The sequence below is a fragment of the Carcharhinus amblyrhynchos genome, chromosome 9 (assembly GCF_965287045.1).
Source record: "Carcharhinus amblyrhynchos chromosome 9, sCarAmb.v2.hapA, whole genome shotgun sequence".
NCBI classification, from domain to species: domain Eukaryota; kingdom Metazoa; phylum Chordata; class Chondrichthyes; order Carcharhiniformes; family Carcharhinidae; genus Carcharhinus; species Carcharhinus amblyrhynchos.
The window spans coordinates 65307407-65329112 of record NC_137332.1 but is presented as its reverse complement, the minus strand read 5'-3'; the positions used below and the strand labels follow the sequence as shown (position 1 = coordinate 65329112).

The 21706-nt window shown below is 40.7% G+C and overlaps 1 protein-coding gene across 3 annotated transcripts in view; it reads right to left on the bottom strand.

Moving 5' to 3' along the window:
* Positions 1-21706, bottom strand: part of LOC145348394 (potassium channel subfamily T member 2) — a 693657-nt gene that overhangs the window by 434344 nt on the left and 237607 nt on the right. For all 3 annotated transcript variants that reach the window (XM_080196607.1, XM_080196608.1, XM_080196609.1), the window contains exons 3-4: positions 19001-19100; positions 2503-2551 (exon numbers count right to left, since the gene is read on the bottom strand). In XM_080196607.1, the coding sequence (XP_080052733.1) occupies positions 2503-2551; positions 19001-19100 (149 nt within the window). The remainder of the gene's footprint in view (positions 1-2502; positions 2552-19000; positions 19101-21706) is intronic.

Genomic DNA, 21706 nt, shown 5'->3' with positions numbered 1-21706 from the left:
ATGATACTTTTGAGCAATGGCACAAATTCAAAGGTGCGAGTCTCAAGGTTCATCTTGATGATGAATACTGAAGTCCCTCATCCAGTGGACATTCTGTGCCCTTGGCTCTCTCAATGCTTCTTCCAGCATTGCTCCTTCTAACATGAAGGATTACTTATTTATCAGCTGAGGTGAGAGGCCAGATGTGGTAATCGGCAGGATATTTCCTTGCTCATGTTTGACTTCATGCCATGAAACCTCATGGCATCCAGAGTCAATGTAAGAACCTCAGAGCAATCCTTCCTGACTGTATACTAACCATTGTACAGCCACCTCAGGTGGGTCTGTTCTGCCACTGGGTGCGTAAGGCACGATTTGGTGAATATGGCCATGCCATGCTTGACTAAGTCTCTGGGACAGCCCCAGATGTTAGTAAGGAGGACTTTGCAGGGACGACAGAGCGAGATTTGCTGTTATCATTTCTGGTGCCTAGATGCTGTGTGATTTGTCTTGTTTGTAGCAGTTTGATACAACTGAGTGATTAGGTGGGCCATTTCAGAGGTATTACAGATTGGATCACATCGTTATGGATCTGCAGTCACAGCCAGACAAGGTAAGGACAATGGATTTCCTTCTCTACAGGACATTAGTAAACCAGATGAGTTTTTACAATGACAATGGTTTCCTCGCCACAATTATTGAAACTAACTTTTAATTCCAGATTTATTAATTGAATTTAAATTGCAACAGTTGCTGAGGTAGAGTTTGAAACTGTGTCCCTCGAGCATTAACCTGGGACTCTGGATTACTAGTCTGGTGACATTCCCACTACTCCAATACCTTCCCCTTAGCTCCTAAAGTATTTGGTGAAAAATGTAAAGGAACAGCCAAGATGAAGTCTTAGGCTGAAATGCTAATTTATTCTGCTGTCAGTGCAAGACATCTTGGTAAAGAAGTTGAAACCAGCACTAGGTACAGCCATGCAGAAGCTTATTAATCAACTATTTGTCACTTAAAATACCTGCATGTGCGGATTACAGAAACCACACAGCACTGTTAGCTAGCTCTTCAACTCACACCTTCTATATCGACCAACTATTTGGGAATAAACCTGGCACTGATGTTGATTTCAAATGCTACTTAAAGAGGCAGTCATCGTTTAAAGGGATACACATTATAATGCTTTATTTGCTGTGGGAGTTCTAAAGAGGACTTCTGAAGCTTCTCGGGGGTTTCTTCATGGTACTTTATCAAGACGTCAGCAACATTCAAGCAACACGTATGACAGAAATTCTGAGGACTTCACGTAAAGAGTTGATGGTATACTATTGCACCTTATAGGAGTAAGCAGGAGAAAGAAAATACTTGTTCATTTGTATCGTGCCAGAGTTCCCTTTGATCTCAACGCAGAACGAGGAGGACACAGTCAGGTGCAGCAGCACCAGCTGCTAATGGGAAAAGGACTAGGATGGTGAGATGGCATTCAGATGGCTGCAGGTAGAGGACATCTGCGTCTTCTGCACGTCCTCCACCAAGACCAAGAATGTCAATCAAATAACTTGTGCATCATCTCCTTCAATCTCCGAACCAGCCAGAGTCCTACTGCTGCGCGCCAGACCAAGCGCTACACAACTTCAGTGCAAGTGGATGCGAGGAACTCGTATATACTGCTCCAAGCAAATTGTGTCTATTCAGCACTAGAGTGCTAAAACTGCTGGCACATTCAAATTGTGATAGTCATCAATTAGTCTGAAGACTCAAATCAGTGCTTATTAGCATAGCACACATTTTAGCATCTGTTTTCCCCATGGCCAAAAATAAACCCCATTGCCTGATAGCTTATTAATTCTGTACAGGGTTCAGGAAAGGGACTGAGCAATTACAACCCTAAGCTACACAGCCTAAACAGAAACCAAAAATAAATAGTTAACTGAGGGACAAAAGCATTTCCAGACTTTTTTCTTGCAGACAGCATAAGTAACTTTCAATCAACAGGCAGTAATAATCTGTTTGTGTAGTCTCATGCAAGTCAGAGAAAGAAAGTACAGAGAGTTGCATTAGATTTGTCTGCTAGCATTTAAATTCCTGTGAAATCTGACCTTGTCTGCATACTGTCAAATAAAGCAGCAAGTAAATGGATAAATGTGAATTTGTTGCGAGTATCAATATAATGGTGGCTCAATGTTACAGAAAATCAGTGAAAAATTTATGTTTCCAGTAAGTTTAAGAAACACTTGTAAAACACAATAAGAAAGTTGCTTATAGGCAAAATATGCTGCTATATATTTTGCGCACCATGATGATTACTTACCCATAATTAATAATAATGCATTACATGCCATGCAGAGCGACAGCAAGAATGGAAAAAAATTGGGAATGAATGAAAGTTGTTCTGCCAGTTATTTCATTGTGTTTCAGAACAAACTTCAGCACTTCAGTTTGAATGGATCTTCTTTTGATTGATTTTTTAAAAAAACATATAAAATATATAAAACTCCAGTTGCTGAATTGGTTATATCTTACCTGTAAACCCCACAAGGGAAGACTTCTATCTACCCAAATTAATGGAGACCTGGTGGCAAAACAAAAATGGTGACATTAGTAATTCGAATATATTCATTGTAATGTACATATTCACTACTTTTGAGTATATACCAGGGGCCAGTTAGCTCAGTTGGCTAGACAGCTAGCTTGCTGGTTAAAATAATGCTGAGAGCATAGGATTAGGTTTCCATCTGAGCTGAGGTAGACTGCTTCCTTGTCCTGTCCTGTAGCAAAGTCAGGGTATTTGTCATGGTTTGGGAACACTCAAATGGAGGACACCAAGAACATACAAGTTATTTATGGAAAAAGATCAGAATCTAGGAACATGATCCACAAAACACCACTATATTTCTTGATAAGTCCTGTAGTCTTATGTAAGGAAGATACAATTTGATCTTATTCTCTCTTGGTCTCTCTTTATATAGCAGCCTCTTATTGTCCAAGGGTTGCCAATTATGTGGGGCAAGGCAAAGAGACAGGCTCCAAAAACTGTCTCAGCTGGTACATGATTAAACCCTTACTGAGGCATTATCCTTCACCACACCGTTGTCATCTAAATCGACTGATCTAACCAACCTCTGTTTACCATTATTCACAGTAAGAAGTCCACAACACCAGGTTAAAATCCAACAGGGTTTTTGGTAGCAAAAGCCACTAGCTGTTGGAGTGCTGCTCCTTCATCAGGAAAGTGAGAGTTCTGTTCACAAACAAGGCAAATATAGACACAAACTCAATTTATAAAATAATGGTTGGATTGTGAATCTAAGTCTTAAAGGATAAGCACAGGCTAAAGAGATGTGTATTGTCTCCAACCAGGACAGTTAGTGAGATTTTGCAAGCCCAGGCAAGTCATGGGAGTTACAGATAGTTTAAATGAACCCAAGATCTCAGTTGAGGCCGTCGTCATATGTGCAGAACTTGGCTATCAGCCTCTGCTCAGTGACTCTGCGTTGTCGTGTGTCGTGAATGCCGTCTTGGAGAACGCTTACCCAAAAATCAGAGGCTGAATGCCCTTGACCGCTGAAGTATTCCCCAATAGCAAGAGAACACTCTTGCCTGGTGATTGTTGAGCAGTGTTCATTCATCCTTTGTCGTAGCGTCTGCATGGTCTCCCTAATGCACCATGCCTCATGACATCCTTTCCTGCAGCATATCAGGTAGACAACATTGTTTAAGAACACTGTAGGCATGGTACATTGGGGAGACCATGCAGATGCTACAACAATGGATGAATGAACACCACTCAACAATCATCAGGCAAGAGTGTTCTCTTCCTATTGGGGAATACTCCAGTGGTCATGGGTATTTGGCCTCTGATCTTTGGGTAAGCGTTCTCCAAGGCAGCCTTCACAATACACGACAACACAGAGTCACTGAGCAGACACTGATAGCCAACTTCCGCACACATGAGTACAGCCTCAACTGGGATCTTGGGTTCATTTTACAGTACCTGTAACCCCCATGACTTGCCTGCGCTTGCAACATCTCACTTTACTCTCCTGGCTGGAGACAATACACATCTCTTTAACCTGTGCTTAACCCTCTTTCTACTCGCATTGTCTGTACCTTTAAGACTTGATTGCCTGTAAAGACTCGCATTCCAACCATTATTTTGTAAATTGAGTTTGTGTCTTTATATGCCCTGTTTGTGAACAGAACTCCCACTTATCTTTTGAAGACCGCTGCTCTTTGAAGGAGCAGCGCTCCGAAAGCTGGTGGCTTTTGCTACCAAAAACTGTTGGACTTTAACCTGGTGTTGTGAGACTTCTTAAATGTTTACCCCAGTCCAACGCCGGCATCTCCACATCATGACTTTATATAATAAACCCAGGTTCCAATTTCTAAAATAACATAAATTATGAATTACAATTCAGTCATACTGGTTCAACATTCCTGAATCTAATTTTGTAGTGATTCAAGACTGCAGCTAGTGCTACCTATACTGCTCACTGGCCACTCATCTATTTAGATGTGGGAAGAGAGGCTGGAACTAGCTCCTCTAAAAGAAAAGGTACACTCTGGCTGCAATGAGTGAAAAAATTATAAGGAGAAAAATGTTGCTTTGAAGACTCTGATGCAAGTGGTGCGCACAAGAAAACAAATCTAATTTAAGTGCCTCCATCATTCCAAGTAGACGAAAAGCCCTCTGTCAATATCAGTGCAAGAACAAAATGAGAACAATGTCAAGAGCTTACCACCGCAGAAACAGGGCTGCAATGCTGAAAATGTCCAGTGACTCCACCAGAGTTGTCACAGAATCCTGTTCCCTTACTCTCTGCTGGGACCTCCAACACCTTCAACTCCATTACTTATAATAATGCTCCCCCACACTTTTCTTCATTCTCCTATATTCACTGCACTGGCTCAGAGTCTGGCTCCATAAATATTTTAGAGATTAAGAAAGGGATCCTTCACATGGTGAATCAGGAGCTTCAGAAGTACAATAGATGTCAACTTGACTCTGCTGCAGAGAAATCAGATTATAATTTAGAGGGCCAATTTACAAACCAATGCTGAGGGATACAATCAAGAAAATTCTAGGTGTACCAGGCAGTCTGCCTGCGAGCATGCATGTAATTTTGCAGAGTATTCAGGAGTCCAGCTTCATGAAGCATTAAGCTTTGATAAGAACATGGAGACCATTTTCTCCAACATGATCAGTTCTATGGGGTACATACTGGAGCCTCTGCCAAAAGCTAACACAAAGCAGCTAACACAGCACTGCTGCGATGGAAGCTAGGGAGGCTGCTTTCTTGGTTTTGACGCTGGTGTTGGAAAGGGCTTCCAAACAGTAACATGACTCCTGAGCTCTTTTGTCATGCAGAGATGAAGCACTGCTAAGACACATATTCTATCCTCTCTTCGAACAGTATGCCTGGTCCTTTGCCACCTATTCTGTCACTGCCACATAGCCAGCAAGACCAGAATACCTAGTTTAAAATTAAATCGAAAACAGACAGAAAGAATAACAGGCAATGAGAAAATAAATGGTTTTATAATTTGCTCAAGTCTATTTTTAGTATACGATTAATGTGACAACAAACCAATTCCTGATATTTAAGTAACTGTATTTAATTTTCAGTATCACATTTAATGAGCTGAAAACAAATAAAAGCAGCTAGCCATGGAAAACAGAAGGTGCTAAATTTGAACACCCTCCAAAATCTAGGTTGAACTTGTAGGGATTAATTGTTGTGGGAGTCGTACAACCATACATAAAACAGGAAGAGCATACTCAAATGTTCTATGCCTATCCAAGCCAGGGTGGGCCTGTTCCCTGATTGACCACTCACTCAGAAGTTCATCCTCTGATAAGACCTTGCAAAGAAAACAAAAAGGATAATTCTAGCCTTCAAAAATGGGTTGGCTAGTTTGAGTGGAATGTTAAAATATTTTTTAAAATCTCCAACCTAAGTGTAACTCACCTCAAATGCACGCAGCTGCAGTTTTTACAGAGAGGGAATGAGACAGGTGATAAATCCATTCTGTGATGACATTGCATTATCAGTATATTTTATGCTTGAGCAGGACTGTTTAAGATTCGGTGTTTTAGTACAGTTAGTTTGTGTAGAAAGAATGCAACAGATGCTGGAAAGCAGAATAATTACTCACTTCAGCCATGTAAGTGTTTATTTGGCAGAAGGTGTAATGAGCTTTTAGTTACCAGAAAGAGAATCCTTGGGGTGTTTTCTTGATTAAAGTAATGGAAAGGGGAGTTGGGTGTACATGGGTCAGAAATTCATATGATTCTAGAAATGGGAGGAGCCAGCAAGGTTTGTAGCTGAGAAAAACAACTCTCTGAATTCATTTGCTGGAGATGACTGTAGATAGTAGCCTAAAAGCAACTCTTCGTACAAAATCTCTCTGGAAACTCCAAAGCTGTTAAAAAAGGTTAAGTCATTGGAGGCAGGAGTTCCTTTATTTACAAACTCTAACAGCAGTACACAGAGTGCTAGGAGTGACTGTCTACCTCCAGGGTTGTGAGAGGTACTGACACTCCCTGTTAAGTACAAGATGAAGACTTCCTGATTGGCCCATCAATTGAATCCTTAATCAGGGAGTTCACACTGCAATAGGCCAACCTCAACAGCCTGATTGAAGTCATTACAGCCAGCACGCTGCGATTTACTGAATATTTTTAAAGTGGGGTTTAAGTCTATAAGAGAAATATTGCTTAACTGGAACTGAATAGTAATAAGTTAGAAGTTAAAGCGTTGTTACTTTTCATATTTAAAGATTGTTCAATGGTTAAGAGTTAGACTATTTCATTCTGTATAGTTATACTTAAACTGTGAAATGAATAACGGTGATCTTGTTAAAAAGACCCCTAATTTGCCAGGGGAATTACTCTTGAATTAAAGCATATTTTCCTCATATTTATGTCAAAACACAAAAATTGCTAGGGGCTAGTCTAGTTTCATAATAGACCTTGAGGTTTCTGATCTGGCTTCCTAACAACTCCCAGCACAGAGGTGACTTATTTAAATATTTTAATTAAGCTTTTATGCCTTACATGTTCTGCCTCTTTCAGCTTTTATGCTGATGCTCAAAGTTCCTACGCCTTGAGTAACCGAGCGTAAAGGGAATCTGAGACTCTTGCATGAAAGAGATAAGCATTTTTCAGCATTGCTTATGAGTCAGTTGGAGGAGGAGTGCTCCCCTCTGGCCTCACCAAGCAAATTTATTGCCCCACCATGATCACCAATTTCAATCTCCAAACTTCCCAGTGATCACCCATTTTTGCTCTTGATTTCTCCCTGGCCCCATGCTATCACAATTCACAACCAACCCCTCATCACAACTTGTATCTGCTCCAGATAGGGGTCAAGTCTCTTCTAAAGCATGCCCTGCTGGACAGAAGCCAAGTTTATCAATGAGGTAGGATTCCAAATATTAGAAACATACGGACTATGTGGAATAAGAGCTCTGGGAAATCAGGCAGTAAACATCCTGCCTATTGGGAATTCCAGCTGTGATAAATAAGAGAGGATAGAGGTTGGGTGTAGGGGTCAGGGTTACAAATTGCACCTACAAAACATGCCAACAGACACAGGAGCTTCTGACTTTGGTTCACTTAGATGAACACTAGCAATAAAAATGCCAACATTTACATTTTCACTACATTAGCTGCCTATGGATTGCCCAGAACTCTTCTGGAATGGGCAACAAATTTCCCAAATGCTTCTGCTAGCAGCTGGGGAGAACAATGCCATTTGAATTTATTGTATCAGCAGCACTGCTCTTCTCCCCCCAGCAACCCAGCGCCACTGTGTAATGTTACCTGCTTTCGCTGCAGAGAAGCTTCCAGCTTAGTGTAATTTAAGAGTGAGAATAAGAGGAACAAGAGCAAGGAGAGACGCAAAGTTGGGATAGAAGAGGGTGAACAGAGAGCAGTTCAGGAAACGTTGGAAATGAGATATGAATAAGACAATATGGCCTGTGAGAAACGCCTCAGAAACGAACCCATACCCACTCCATACTGTCACCTTCACAAAGGGCTTAAGAGGCTTAAACCCAAACTGTATTCCAAAGAGATGGGGAGAAATGGGACTATATGTAGTGCAGATTCAGATGCAAGATGAGACTCAGTGGGTTATAAAATTAATTATAATTACAGGTAGGAAATCAGGACATTACACATATTGCTGCCAGTTATACAGAGTATCAATGAGTCGTCTTTTTGTGGTGACATGTAAAACTTGACTTTTATCATTATTACGAGTTATCAGTGCAATTTCAGTGAATTACTATTTATTATTGGTAGAATCATTTCCCCCCACCGCCTTAAATTCCTCCCTACCTTGTTTCCCCTCTTCATTTGAAGGTCTCCTACATTTCAGAAGTTCTTGCATAACAGCTGCTGGTGCAAATAAATGAGCACAGAATTATGTGGAACCTAACCTTTATGCTCTAAATATAGTAGAATTTGCTGTATCATGTGATCCGAATGTTTCCTAGTTCAAATGTCACTTTGTTAACATCTAGGAATGATTCTAATCACAATTGGGAAACCTAGATGGCAGTCACAGGCTCACATGTGGATTTCTTAAGAAGTCATTGGAAAAGTCATTTACACAGGAAATTGAGTTGCAGGGGGGCAGTATGCTCTTTACAATCTCATTATAAGGACATATAACCTGTGTTTTAATTTCAAGCACAGATTTAGGTCCACCCCTTCAGTAAAGCCCCAGAAATTCCAGAGCCCAGAGGACCATCGTCAAGTGTTTTGCAACTTTTACCTTATCCTAGTCTTCAGGATATAAACATCCTTTGGATCTTAGATTCAGGAAAACAACCCACATTTTACCTGTTCACTGTCATTGAAAAAAATTGCATTCACGTAGCATAATTTCTGTTGATCAAAATATTATACAAGAAAATACTCTTTTTCTTTGCAGTTAGAAAGGGGTACCATCTAATTTAAAACTTACCGCTCAGTGTTGGTGAGATTGTGGTTTTCATTGGAACAGCCCCAGCTTTAAAAGCAAAAAACACAAAGTAATAACTTCAGGCAAATCTGTCTGATTTAATTTTACAAAACACATCAAAAGGACAAAGAACAGTACAGCACAGGAACAGGCCCTACGGTCCACCATGACTGCACCAACACATGACGCCTTTCTAAAATAAAGACCTTTTGCCTCTACATGGTCTGTATCCCTCTATTCCCTGCCTATTGATATATCTGTCAAGATGCCTCTTGAATGCTTTGTCTCTGCTTCTACCACTTCCTTTGATAGTGCTTTCCAGGCACTTATCACTCCAAAAAAGTTGCTTCTCACATCTCATTTAAATTTTCCCTCTTTTACCTTAAACATATGCCCCCTAATAATTGACATTTCTTCCCTGGAAGAAGACTCTGACTATCCATGCTTCAGAATTTTGTAGGCATCTAACAGGTTGCCCCTCAGCCTTCAAACCAAACTTGTCCAATCTCTCCTCATAGCTAATACCCTCCAAACCAGACAACATCCTGGTAAACTTTTTCTGTACCCTCTCCAAAGTCCCAAATCCTTCTGGTAGTGTGGCGACCAGAACTGTATGCAATATTCCAAATGTGGCCTAACTGAAGTTTTACACAGTTGCAACATGACTTACCAATTTTTATACTGTATGCCACAACCAATGAAGGGAAGCATGCTATATGCCTTCTTGACCACCATATCCAGTTATATTGCCACTTTAAGGGAACTGTAGACCTGTACGCCTAGATCACTCTATATGTCAATGCTTCTAAGAGTTCTGCCATTTACTGTATACTTCCCACCTGCATAAGAGCTTCCAAAATGCATCACTTTACATTTGTCCAGATTAAATTCCATCTGCCCAAGTTTCCAGCCTATCTGTAACCTTGCTGTATCCTCTGCCAATCCTGTTCACTATCTGCAACTCCCACAATCTTTGTATCATCTGCAAACCTAATAATCAGACCACCTACATTCTCCTCCAAATCTTAAAACAAATAACTGGGTTCTCAGCACTGACCCCTGTGGAACATCTGTAGTCACAGAACTCCAGTCATCAAAAAAGCACCTTTCCACCACTACTCTGTCTTCTATGACCAAGCCAGCTCTGTATCCAATTTACCAGGTCACCATGGATCCCACGCAACTTCACCTTCTCTGTCAGCCTGCCATGAGGGAACTTGTCAAAGGCCTTGATAAGTCCATGTAGACAGCACCCGCCACCTTGCCTTTTATCAATCATCTTTGTCACTCACTTCCTCAAAAATTTCAATCATGTTTGTGAGATACCACCTCCCCCACACAAAGCATGCTGCCTATCACTAATAAATCCATATTTTCCCAAATGTAAATACATCTTTTTTTTTGCTTTCATGCTCATATTTATTCAAGTGATCTGTAATCAACAGGTAAAAATGACAAGGCACCTGTTCTCAAGGAGAGATTTTGACTGGACCAACACACTCATTCCCTTATCTGTACTAAATAAAAATTAAAGTCATAGAGGTTTACAGCATGGAAAAAGGCTCTTTGGCCCAACTTGTCCATGACGCCCTTTTTTTAACACCTACACTAATCCCAATTGCCCGCATTTGGCCCATATTCCTCTATACCCATCGTATCCATGTAACCATCTAAATGTTTTTTTAAAAGATAAAATTGTACCCGTCTCTACTTTTACCTCTGGCAGCTTGTTCCAGACACTCACCACCCTCTGTGTGAAAAAACTGCCCCTCTGGACACTTTGGTATCTCTCCCCTCTCACCTTAAACCTATGCCCTCTAGTTTTAGACTCTCCTACTTTTCGGAAAAGATATTAACTATCTACCTCGTCTATGCCCTTCATTATTTTATAGACCTTTATTAGGTCACCTCTCAGCTTCCTACGTTCCAGAGCAAAAGTCCCCGTCTATTCAGCTTTCCTTATAACTCAATCCATCAAGTCCCAGTAGAATCCTAGTAAATCTTTCTTGCACTCTTTCTAGTTTAATATTATCCTTTCTATAATAGTGACCAGAATTGCATACAGTATTCCAAGTGTGGCCTTACCAATGTCTTGTACAACTTCAACAAGACATTCCAACTCCTGTAATGATGAATGGGATGGATAGGATAGAGGTGGAGAGGCTCTTCCCGCTCAGAAAGGACAGTAGGACTAGAGGGCACAGCCTCAAGATAAAGGGGGGCGGTTTAGAACGGAGTTGAGGAGGAACTTCTTCACTCAAAGGGTGGTGAATCTCTGGAATTCTCTGCCCATTGAAGTGGTGGAGGCTGCCTCGCTAAATATATTTAAGACGCGGGTTGATAGGTTTTTAATAGGCAAGGGGATTAAGGGTTATGGGGAGAGGGCGGGAAGGTAGAACTGAGCCACGACAGATCAGCCATGATCTTATTGAATGGCAGGGCAGGCTCGAGGGGCTAGATGGCCTACTCCTGCTCCTATTTCTGATGTTCTTATGTATTCAACGTTCTGACCAATGAAACAAACGTGCCAAATGCCTTCTTCACCACTCTGTCCACCTGTGACTCCACTTTCAATAAGCTACGAACATGTACCCCTACATCTTTGTTTTGTAACTCTCCCCAAAGCCCTACCATTAACTGAATAAGTCCTGCTCTGGTTCAGTCTACCAAAATGCATTACCTCGCATTTGTCTAAATTAAACTCCATCTATCATTCATCAGCCCACTGGCCCAATTGATCAAGATTCCACTGAAATTGGAGATAACCTTCCTCACTGTCCATCATCCACCAGTCTTGATATCATCTGCAAACTTACTAACCATACCCCCTATATTCTCATCCAAATCATTAATATAAATGACAAATAACAGTGGGCCCAGCACTGATCCCTGAGGCACACTGCTGGTCACAGGCCTCCAGTTTGAAAAACAACTCTCTACAACCATCCTCCGGCTTCTGTCAAGAAACCAATTTTGTATCCATTTACATACCTCACCCTGCATCCCATAGGATTTAACTTTATGCAACAACTTATCATGCAACCTTGTCAAAGGCCTTGCTAAAGTCCATGTAGACAACATCAACTGCACTGCTGTCATCTACCTTACTGGTTACCCCTTCAAAAAACTCAATTAAATTTGAGAGACATGATTTTCAACTTACAAAACCATGCTGACTGTCCCTAATCAGTCCTTGCGTCTCTAAATGCCTGTAGATCCTGTCTCTCAAAATACCTTCCAACAATTTACCCACCACAGATGTGAGGCTCACTGGCCTGTAGTTCCCAGGCTTTTCCATGCAGCTCTTTTTAAACAAAAGGCATAACATTTGCCACTCTCCAATCTTCAGGCACCTCACTCTTGACTATCGATGATTCAAATATCTCGGCTAGGGGACCCACAATTTCCTCCCTAGCCTCGCATAGAATCCTGGGATACACTTCATCAGGTCCTGGGGATTTATCTACCTTAATGTGCTTTAAGACTTCCAGCACCTCCTTCTCTGTAACATGTACACTCCTCAAGATATTATTTATTTCCCCAAGTTCCCTAACATCCATGCTTTTCTCAACAGTAAATACTGATGGGAAATATTCATTCAGGATCTCACCCATCTCTTGTGGATCCGCACATAGATGACCTTGTTGATCCTTAAGAGGCCCTACTCTCTCCCTTGTTACTCTTTTGTCCTTTATGTATTTGTAGAAGCTCTTTGGATTCTCCTTTGCCTTATCTGCCAAAACAATTGTTACCAACTGTAGTGAGATTTCACATGCCATTATGCAAAACCAGCATTGGTTGGCTTTTTTCTCAGGGGGAAGAAAATAACTTTTGCACATTCCTATTTATGGATGCAATACGTTGTCATTCTTGTCTTAACCAAGCGTGTCATCTCATTTTCTGTTGCAGCTGCTTCTGCTGACATTAAATCCAACCATAGCTGCCAGTGAGGAAATGACTGCATCTCATCATCTTGCAGTTTCTTGGTACAAAACATGTACTTAATATTTGTTGCTTCATTTCCAGGTCAATGGCAGATCTTCCATTAACCACATCACATTTAATTTCTTCACTTGGGCCACTCCTTGTACAATTAATGTCAATTATTGAAGAATTCCCCCAGAGCTTTGAAGGAAATTTCAAAGTCTCCTCCCGATGGGGACAAATGAGTGCCTGGAAGAGCAGCATCTCTTACAGTACCAATACAGTGTGAGTAATCTCAAGAAGAAAGCAGAACTCACTTTCACTGCCAAGGCCCTGGACACCCTTATTCTGGGACTGTGCCCTCAGTGGCATGTTCTCCACCCAGGGTTGGCTCAAAGAAGCACACCAACTTCACCTCTCCATCCGGGGATCAGCATGGCAGTTACCCACCTGAGAAGCACCACACAGTGCAGGAAACATATGGATGATCTCATTCACTCCACCAGTGTAGGTTCTCTCAGCTCCCTCCATTATCAAGCTCTTAGCAAGGTATTGTGTTCTCAGACAGCTGCTCTCTTCACGGATCTCACATATCCATTAGTGGGGACACATTTATCAACACATTCTCTCAAAAAGATTTTAAAAATATCACATTCCAACAGTTTCTGAATTTCAACACTCACTCTACTCTTTTCTGGTCCATTCCCCCAACCCAAACTTGTCCTCTCAGTGGTCCCCCAGACTTACCACAAGATATCCCTCCCTCTAAAATGCAATATGGCCTCCCACAGTCTCCTTCCCTGCAGGGCTGCAACCCTGACTAACACCCTCACATACTCTTCCCACAACACCCCCCTCCCCCCACCCCCCAAAATATACTCTTCCATTCTCATAATCTCACTTAGCCCACTCACCAGGGACCTCAGTCATTGTCTCCACATGGGCGAAGGCTTGATTTATGGCATTGTGCCTCATGCCATGCTGTTGCTGGCCTGCCCTAGGTCAAATCGCAAACCTGCTCACCTCACCTGCTCTGCCTGGCAGCTGACCTCACCCCCTGCGGTGGTTTTCTGCAACTCACTCCTTGCTATTACTGGCTTTCCTTCAGCCCTGCGTCAAGTCATCTGCTCCCCTTGCCTAGCAGCTGACTTCACCTTGTGGTGACTCTTGGTGCCTTGCTGTGGCTGGCCTGCCCTGGGTCGAATCGCAAACCTGCTTGCATTTCACAACAACACCAAAACCTCAATAGTCTTTGCCTTTCCCTCCTCACTAAGTCACCTCTCTTTGTTCCTCATGTGTTCCACAAGCTAACCATTCATATGACTCAGACTAATATTTTCCCATTCTTTCAGACTCACCAATCAGAGTCTGATTTCGCTCCACATTACCTGCTGATAAGCCCATTCACATTGGTTGGAGCCCTGTGCCTGGTGTTATGAAAGGGAGGTTGATTTCCCCCCCTCCCCACCCCCCACCGAGAACTAACACTTAACCATGCAGACAGGAGCCTCATAATCAGTTAAAACTGTGAGAAATAGTACAATCTGATTTTGTGGTTAAATCAAACTAACTACCTGAGACTCTTTCTGTAAAATCAACAAGTGACAATTTACTTATCTAATTAACAATGAACAAGTTAACTAAATTATTAACAAACCAAATAAAACACCATTCTAATGGAATGTTGTTTAGATAAATACAATTCACACTTATTAAAAAATATCGAATTTTCAGTCACTTTCAAAATTTCAACCAGATTTTGTCATCTTCCAGAATCTTCTTTCTTCTGTATGGAACCACTCCCTTTTTTGTATCTTCACTATTGAGATGAGGCTTTCTTGTAAGACATAAATGAGCTGTCTCTCTCTCTCTAAAGGGGAGAGCTTTAGTGAGAAACAGAGAGAGTTTGCCTCACTGCCTCCCCATCTCTTATATCCCTAATGACATCTCAATATTTCCCAGGATATGACTGGTTCTCAGATTACCAAAACATCAATTTCAAATCTGATAGGTTGCTGGTATCCAAGTGCCTAATTTAAATTGATTGGCTAAAATTCAAAAGACAATTTCTCTTGGCAACACTACTGTTTGGCCTTTGATACAATGTTTCATTTTGGGTTCTCTGTGTACCTCCGTATTTTTTTCAAAAAACTCCAACTTTTTAATAGACAATTTTACAAACACTAGATACAGTGTGTTTCATTGTAAATCCACCTCTGTTCTCACTCCCAGCTCAAGCCCACCATGTGCAAGGCACCATGCAACACGTGGAGCTGTAGTCACCCTATCTGGAGGCCTGTGCACCCTAATGTACAGTGGCTCCCTCCCACCCTCATGCCAATTCAAGCCCCTTCATATTATGGGTTCCCTATCCAATGGCTGCACCCCTCCTCCTTGCGCAGCCTTCCTTCCACATTGCTCCCCTTTTCTCTGTCAGCCGAGGCACCTGGCATAAGATTGGAAGGCCTGACAGGATTTCAGAAACCTACTTTAATGAACATTCATGAGATGCAAATGACATTCATGCCATCAGCAGCAGGAAGACTGCCACGTCACTGGGAGAATTGCAATTTGTTTTACACTGGCAGACTTCTGACCTTTAGGCTTCTGCTATTTTCTCAGTATCTGCCCACCATCAAACCTGCTGGGAGAATTCTGCCCTATATTCCCAAGGATCTAAGGTTAGACCACACACTTGAAAGAGATGGGCGATGGTTCCTTTCAATATTGAAATCAGATATGGCACTGAAATTTAATTGTCTAAAACAGGTAATCACGATCCATTGTATATTATAGAACTCCAATTTGCATGTGGATGCTCATGTACAAGTGTATTTAACAACAATCAAACTACTTTCATGAGGAAGATATGCAGGTTAGGTTTATTGACTATGCTAAATTGCCCCTTAGCCTCAGGTGTACTAGCTAATATAAATGCATGGTGTTATGAGGATAGGACCGGGGTGGTTGGGGGGGGGGGGATTGTAGTTGTTGCAGACACGACAGGCCAAATGGCCTTCTTCTGCACTGTAGGATTCTGTGATTCTAAACTGCACCGCTATCATCTCTGAATTAGTTTTCTGATTTTCCAACATTTATTGCCAAGTTTGAGAAAAGCCAAATGTATAACTTTAAGGTAATAAGGCTAATTAATTTACAAGACACTGGGTGGAGTTTTCTCAAAAAAATTCAAAATGAAAAAATTCAGAGGCCACAATGTGCAATACAGAGGCTGCAATGTGAATCTCGCCAGTTAGGGGAAGGAGGCGAAGTCTCATCTCATTTGTAACGCTGGCTGCTGAGCTCCAGGGGTACCATCGCGCAGGTGCCCCAATCTCCCAGTTTCCCTGCCCCACGGACATCACACCCCTTTCCCCCCTCTCCCCACCCCACCATTGTGAGCCAAGCCGACACCAGCCCCAAAATTCAGCCCCATCTGATCAACTCTCCAGTTGCCACCTGACTGATCAACTGCACCCCTGCCCCCACACAGAGCTTCTCCACCCCATCTCCCCATCATGGCCCTGTACCCTTGGGCCCAGCCCATTGGCACTGCCCCATGCCTGGTGGGCAGCATCAGGGTATCAAGCTGGCAATGCCCAGCCCAGCCTCTGATCACCCAGGGGCTTCAATGGCCTCCATTCCCACAAGCAAAACTGTCATGTCAAGTTCCCGTTGATGAGGACCATTTCTGATCCTCCCCAGTGAGGACCTCATCTGGCAAAGGGCTAAGGTATGTGAGCCTGAATGACAGGGTGACATCACTGGCAGAACAGGGCTGGAAAGATTGCAAGGGGCAAGAAATTGGGCATGAACCCAATTTTCTGCCTCTAGCCATACCTTACAGCTCACCACACTGGTCAACCGGAGTGTTGAGCCGGTAAGGCCCCGCTCACTGTGTTTAAGTTAATAAAACTATTGCTTATGCCATAAAAACTACCCAGGATAAATTGGAGTGAAATAAAAACATCTGATCAATACATTCTCAAATTACACTGAAACACACTTTCAGAAAACAACTTGTACCTGCTATTATCTACATGCTGGCACATTTGAAATTATTAGGTTTCAAAAAGCAAATTAAATATAGCAAGTTGATAAGTCTGGTGCAAAAAGTATAATTACTTTAAAATGATCATTCAACAGCCTCATCAACTAACAGCATTGAGGGAAATGTTCTTTCATGACTGTACGTGTCAAAAAGCAACCAAATATTTGGCAATTAGGAACTGATTCTCAATTGCTATTTTAACTGAAATTATCAAAGACACTGAGTGCCTGATCACTATTTTTCTGAAGTTGTGATAAGTTCTCAAATTAAGGATAACAATTCTGAATTACATAATGTGCATTTAATTGTAAGATAGATTAATTGGCTGTGTGAAGTATTTACCATTTCTGACAATCCTTAACTTAATAATATGCAAACCAATTGGATAACAAGAGAGTTGGAGCAGAATTTGACTCCAATGAAAAACAGGCAAAAGGTAACACTAGTGTTCATTTCTACCTCATTACATGTATTATCCACAATAGCAAACCTGTTCATCTTGTAGATGTGTTTTAGCCCAAACTGAAAGTTCAATAAATTGATGAAAAAATGCATCGATCCTTGAATATCGCTGAAAAGGTAAACTTGAAGTTTTTTATGATAATTAGTTCAGCTTGTAGCATTTACATTTGCTAGATATGATATACATATGCAGGGACCCATCTTCTGCAAACAAAATTAATGTACATGTTGTTGCCTTTTTTCTGAAGCACTCTGACCTTCAGAGCCTAAAATTTCCAATTGCTTTCTCCATGGTAATGCCTCAGCAAATCAGAATCAACTTGCTAAACAATCAGCATCCTTTCCCCCTGCAGTATAAATTGTCATAATCACTTGAAATTTGATATCCCTATGCTTGTTCTGATGGTTGCAGAATGAAAAGTTTCAGCAACATGTCTCTAATTCAACAATATTCAAGTTCTGTACAACCGAGTGAAACAAATTATTTTTTGGTGCAGGCCAGAGAACTGAAATCAATAAGAACACATATCCAGTAAACAAAAAGCAAATAAAATGGCAAAATGAGCAGTCAAAACACAGTACAAAATGATTACAGACAAATGGGGACAAAGGATGGGTGAATAACATTGTTCCTGTGGTCAACTGTACAAATTGTGCTCCTCAGGGGGAGCCTCCAATCAGGGTATCCTCAAGATTTTTTGACCATGGGCAGAAAATGATCTGCAGTGCACCAATGGTTTCCTGATATACACTGTCAACTCACAAAGCTCCGTGTCAAAGTCTGACCTTGTACAATTAGCTTTCATATTTAGGGGTTGTGATTAACGAAGTTGGCTTGCATGTGGTTCGGAATAACGTCAATAGCACGCATTTCATTCCTATTACAGCAGAGAGATCATTGCCTCCCTTGCCCCAGCTCCAAGTGGAAACAATGGTAAACCTCCACTAATAAAAATGGCTCAGGATGAATCTTCAGCAGGCAATGAGCCAAGGACCTGTCTTTGGACAGAGCACACATGACAAGTCTCATATATACATGTAACAAACATGAGTTGCCTACGCTTTAAAACATGTCACAGAATCAAACCAGTTTCCCATCCATTGACTCCATCTACGTTTCCCATTGCCTCGGAAAATCAGCCAGCATAATCAACGATCCCACGCACCTCGGACGTACTCTCTTCCACCTTCTTCCATCAGGAAAAAAGATATAAAAGTCAGATCACATACCAACCGACCCAAGGACAGCTTTTTCCCTGCAGCCATCAGATCTTTGAATGGACCTACCATATATTAAGCTGACCTTCCTCTACACCCTAGCTATGACTGCAACACTACATTCTGCATCCTCTCCTTTTCTTCTCCCCTATGTGCTCTATAAAGGTATGCTTTGTCTGTACAGCGTGCAAGAAATAATTATTTTCACTGTATATCAGTCTCAAATCAAATCAAACTGAATCTTTGTGTCAGTGGTATCCCCCTGGGCAGTATACACATCATAAGCTGGGCTTTGGTTCTGTGAATAATTATCATGTTCCACTTTATAATTGTTTTTAAACTGTGTTCTACCAAGTTATCGATTTGAGATGGGATAAATTCCCTTTGTACATACCATCCATTTCTTTCTCTGGGATCATCAAGTAAGACACGAATAATGTATAGTAAGCAGCTCAGGAGCTTGAGAGAAAAGTTGAACAGACGTATTCTTAAGCCTGAAATGATTAAAATACAAATCTCTCATTTTGGTTGGTAATTATTTGTGTTCCAATTCAAAGATGAAAACCAAACTCACAAATCAATATTCTGACCTTTACAAGTTGATTAGAATATATGCTAAGAGGAACTTAAGAACATATATACAATAAACTTTACTAATTTTACACCGACATGGACTTGCTTGGATATTTTATATTCAAACATTTAACTTAGTTAATTTGCTCTGTTTTAATCTTCGGACCAGTAATATTCAATGTGGGTCAAAATAAAAGATGAGGGTTACTTGCTTCCTTTACAAGTAGACATTTAAAGACAAATATACTTTTGATTAACTTCCCAAAGTTAAAAACCTATTAGATCTGTTTCAATTTAACTTAATTCTTTCTGAATATGTGAATTAGGTTACTTAAAAGCCATTCTCCTGATGAACTTCCATAAAGAGCTCCAAATACAAATACCACTAGCATTTAGTCATGATGGGAGGCAATGGTATAATGGCACTGTCACTAGACTAGTAATCCAGAGACCCAGGGTAATGCTCTGGAGAACCAGGTCCAAATCCCACCTTCTGGGATTAAAAATCTCATGCAGTCGGTGAAACAATTGCCAATTGTTGTAAAAACCTATCTGGTTCACTTAATGCCCTTTAGGGAAAGAAAGGAAATCTTCTGCCCTTACCTGGTCTGTCCTATATGTGCATCCAGCAATGTAATTGACTCTTAAATGGACTAACAAGCCACTCAGTTTGAAAGCAATCAGGGATTGGCAATAATCCCACGGACCATAATGAATAAAAAATTTCTTGTGTAGTTTAGAAGAGGGCCAGAAAGAAAGATTTCCCTTTTTAGAATCCAGACAATTTTTTTAAAATCAACTAAGAAGTAAACATAGATTTTTTTTTCAAGTCTTCAGTAGTTTGGGCAGTCTGCCTGCTATTTTAGATGAAAGATTAAACATGATCTATACTTAAAGCTCAAATAGTAATGCTATGCAACACAATCAAGAATATACAGTTGGATGCTAACACCTTTGTTTAAAATTAATGCAACTATGAAAACAGCATCCCAAAAATGATTCGCTTGAAATCCTGAACATGCACTGCAAATGACTGGCTGCCTTCTTTCTCCTCTCCACCCCTCCCATGACCTTGCCCCCCACCCCCGACTCCATTCCTACCATCAGTCCCCTGTCGATCTTCCCCACTTAGCCTCATACCCCTCTTCTCCCCCCAGCAATGCAAGATATATTGGGAAAAAGCTAAATTAATAATTTCTACATTCTAAATCAACAAGCAGAAATAATCAATTATTTTCATTTTATTGCCGCTCCCCATAATGATTTAAGATGTCCATTTCTTGCAAAAGCAACAACATTCTTTGCAAATTAAGCTAGTGATCAAATCCTAAAGGGTCAACGAATAGAACCATTGTAAGACCACTTCAATTTGAAAAGGATTAGTGTTAGAAGAAAGCAAACCCTTACAATAAAGGCTTCTTAACCTGAACATTCAGCCAGGTGGTGGCTGGAACCTGTGCATATTTATAATCACATACAGTTCCTTTATCACTTAGTGGAGTTTAAGATGTTAAATTCATGTTTTCTGGTTAACACATTGCATTCTACTTGATATTGGTCCCTGTGTACTGTGGCATTATTATTTGAACCTGGAAGTCATAATTATCCAAATGATGGAATAGTTCAATAAGTTTTAATAGATAATTTTAAAAAAGATATTGTAAATGCACAACTAATCTGAATGAAAAGATAGCTTAACATTCACATCAAAGGCAGAGAAAGCCACCTATTAGAATTGATTAAAATAAATAGAACAGAGGGAGAAAAAAATGATGGGGATAAAGACTTTGAATGGGCAAGGTAATTTAAAAATCAGCAGCTATTTAGATTTAATAGCCTATGAGTAGATTTCAATCAAATGGAATACAAATGAACAGAAGAACATAAATAAGAGCAGGACATCCACTCAAGTCTCCATACCATTCATTACTGATATGATCTTGCCCTTAACAACACTTACCCAATTTATTCCCATAACCTTCAATTCACACATAGTTCAAAAATCTGTCTATTAAGCCTTGATTATATGCAACGATTCTCCTTCAAGAGGTCTCTAGGTTAAAGAATTACAAAGATTTGCAAATCTCTGAAAGAATGAACTCCCAATTTCCCACCATAAATGGGCAATCTCTTCTTCTGAAACTATTCCTCTTGGTTTTTGATTTCCCCAAAAGGAAAGCTCCCTCAAAATTGTTTAAATTTCAATAAGATCACCTCTCAATCTTCTAAATTCCAATAATCAACCTTGTGAACTTTCTCTGATAGAGTTAACTGCCTCTGATTAAATAATTTTAAAGGCTTCAAACCCTTATATGAAAAAAGGGTTTTCAGTTTTCCCATCAAGAAGAAAAAGCCCTATTCTGGCCTACTTTGATTGACAAGCGACCTGATGTAGCTTAGGAAATAAAGAGCCATCTGATCCTGCAGTTTCAACAGGCCTCATTGTTTATGAGCCATAATAGCTTGTTGCGACAGCTGAGATTATTATGAGTGCTTGGCTGAATTTCAAAAGCTTTAGAACCCCGGA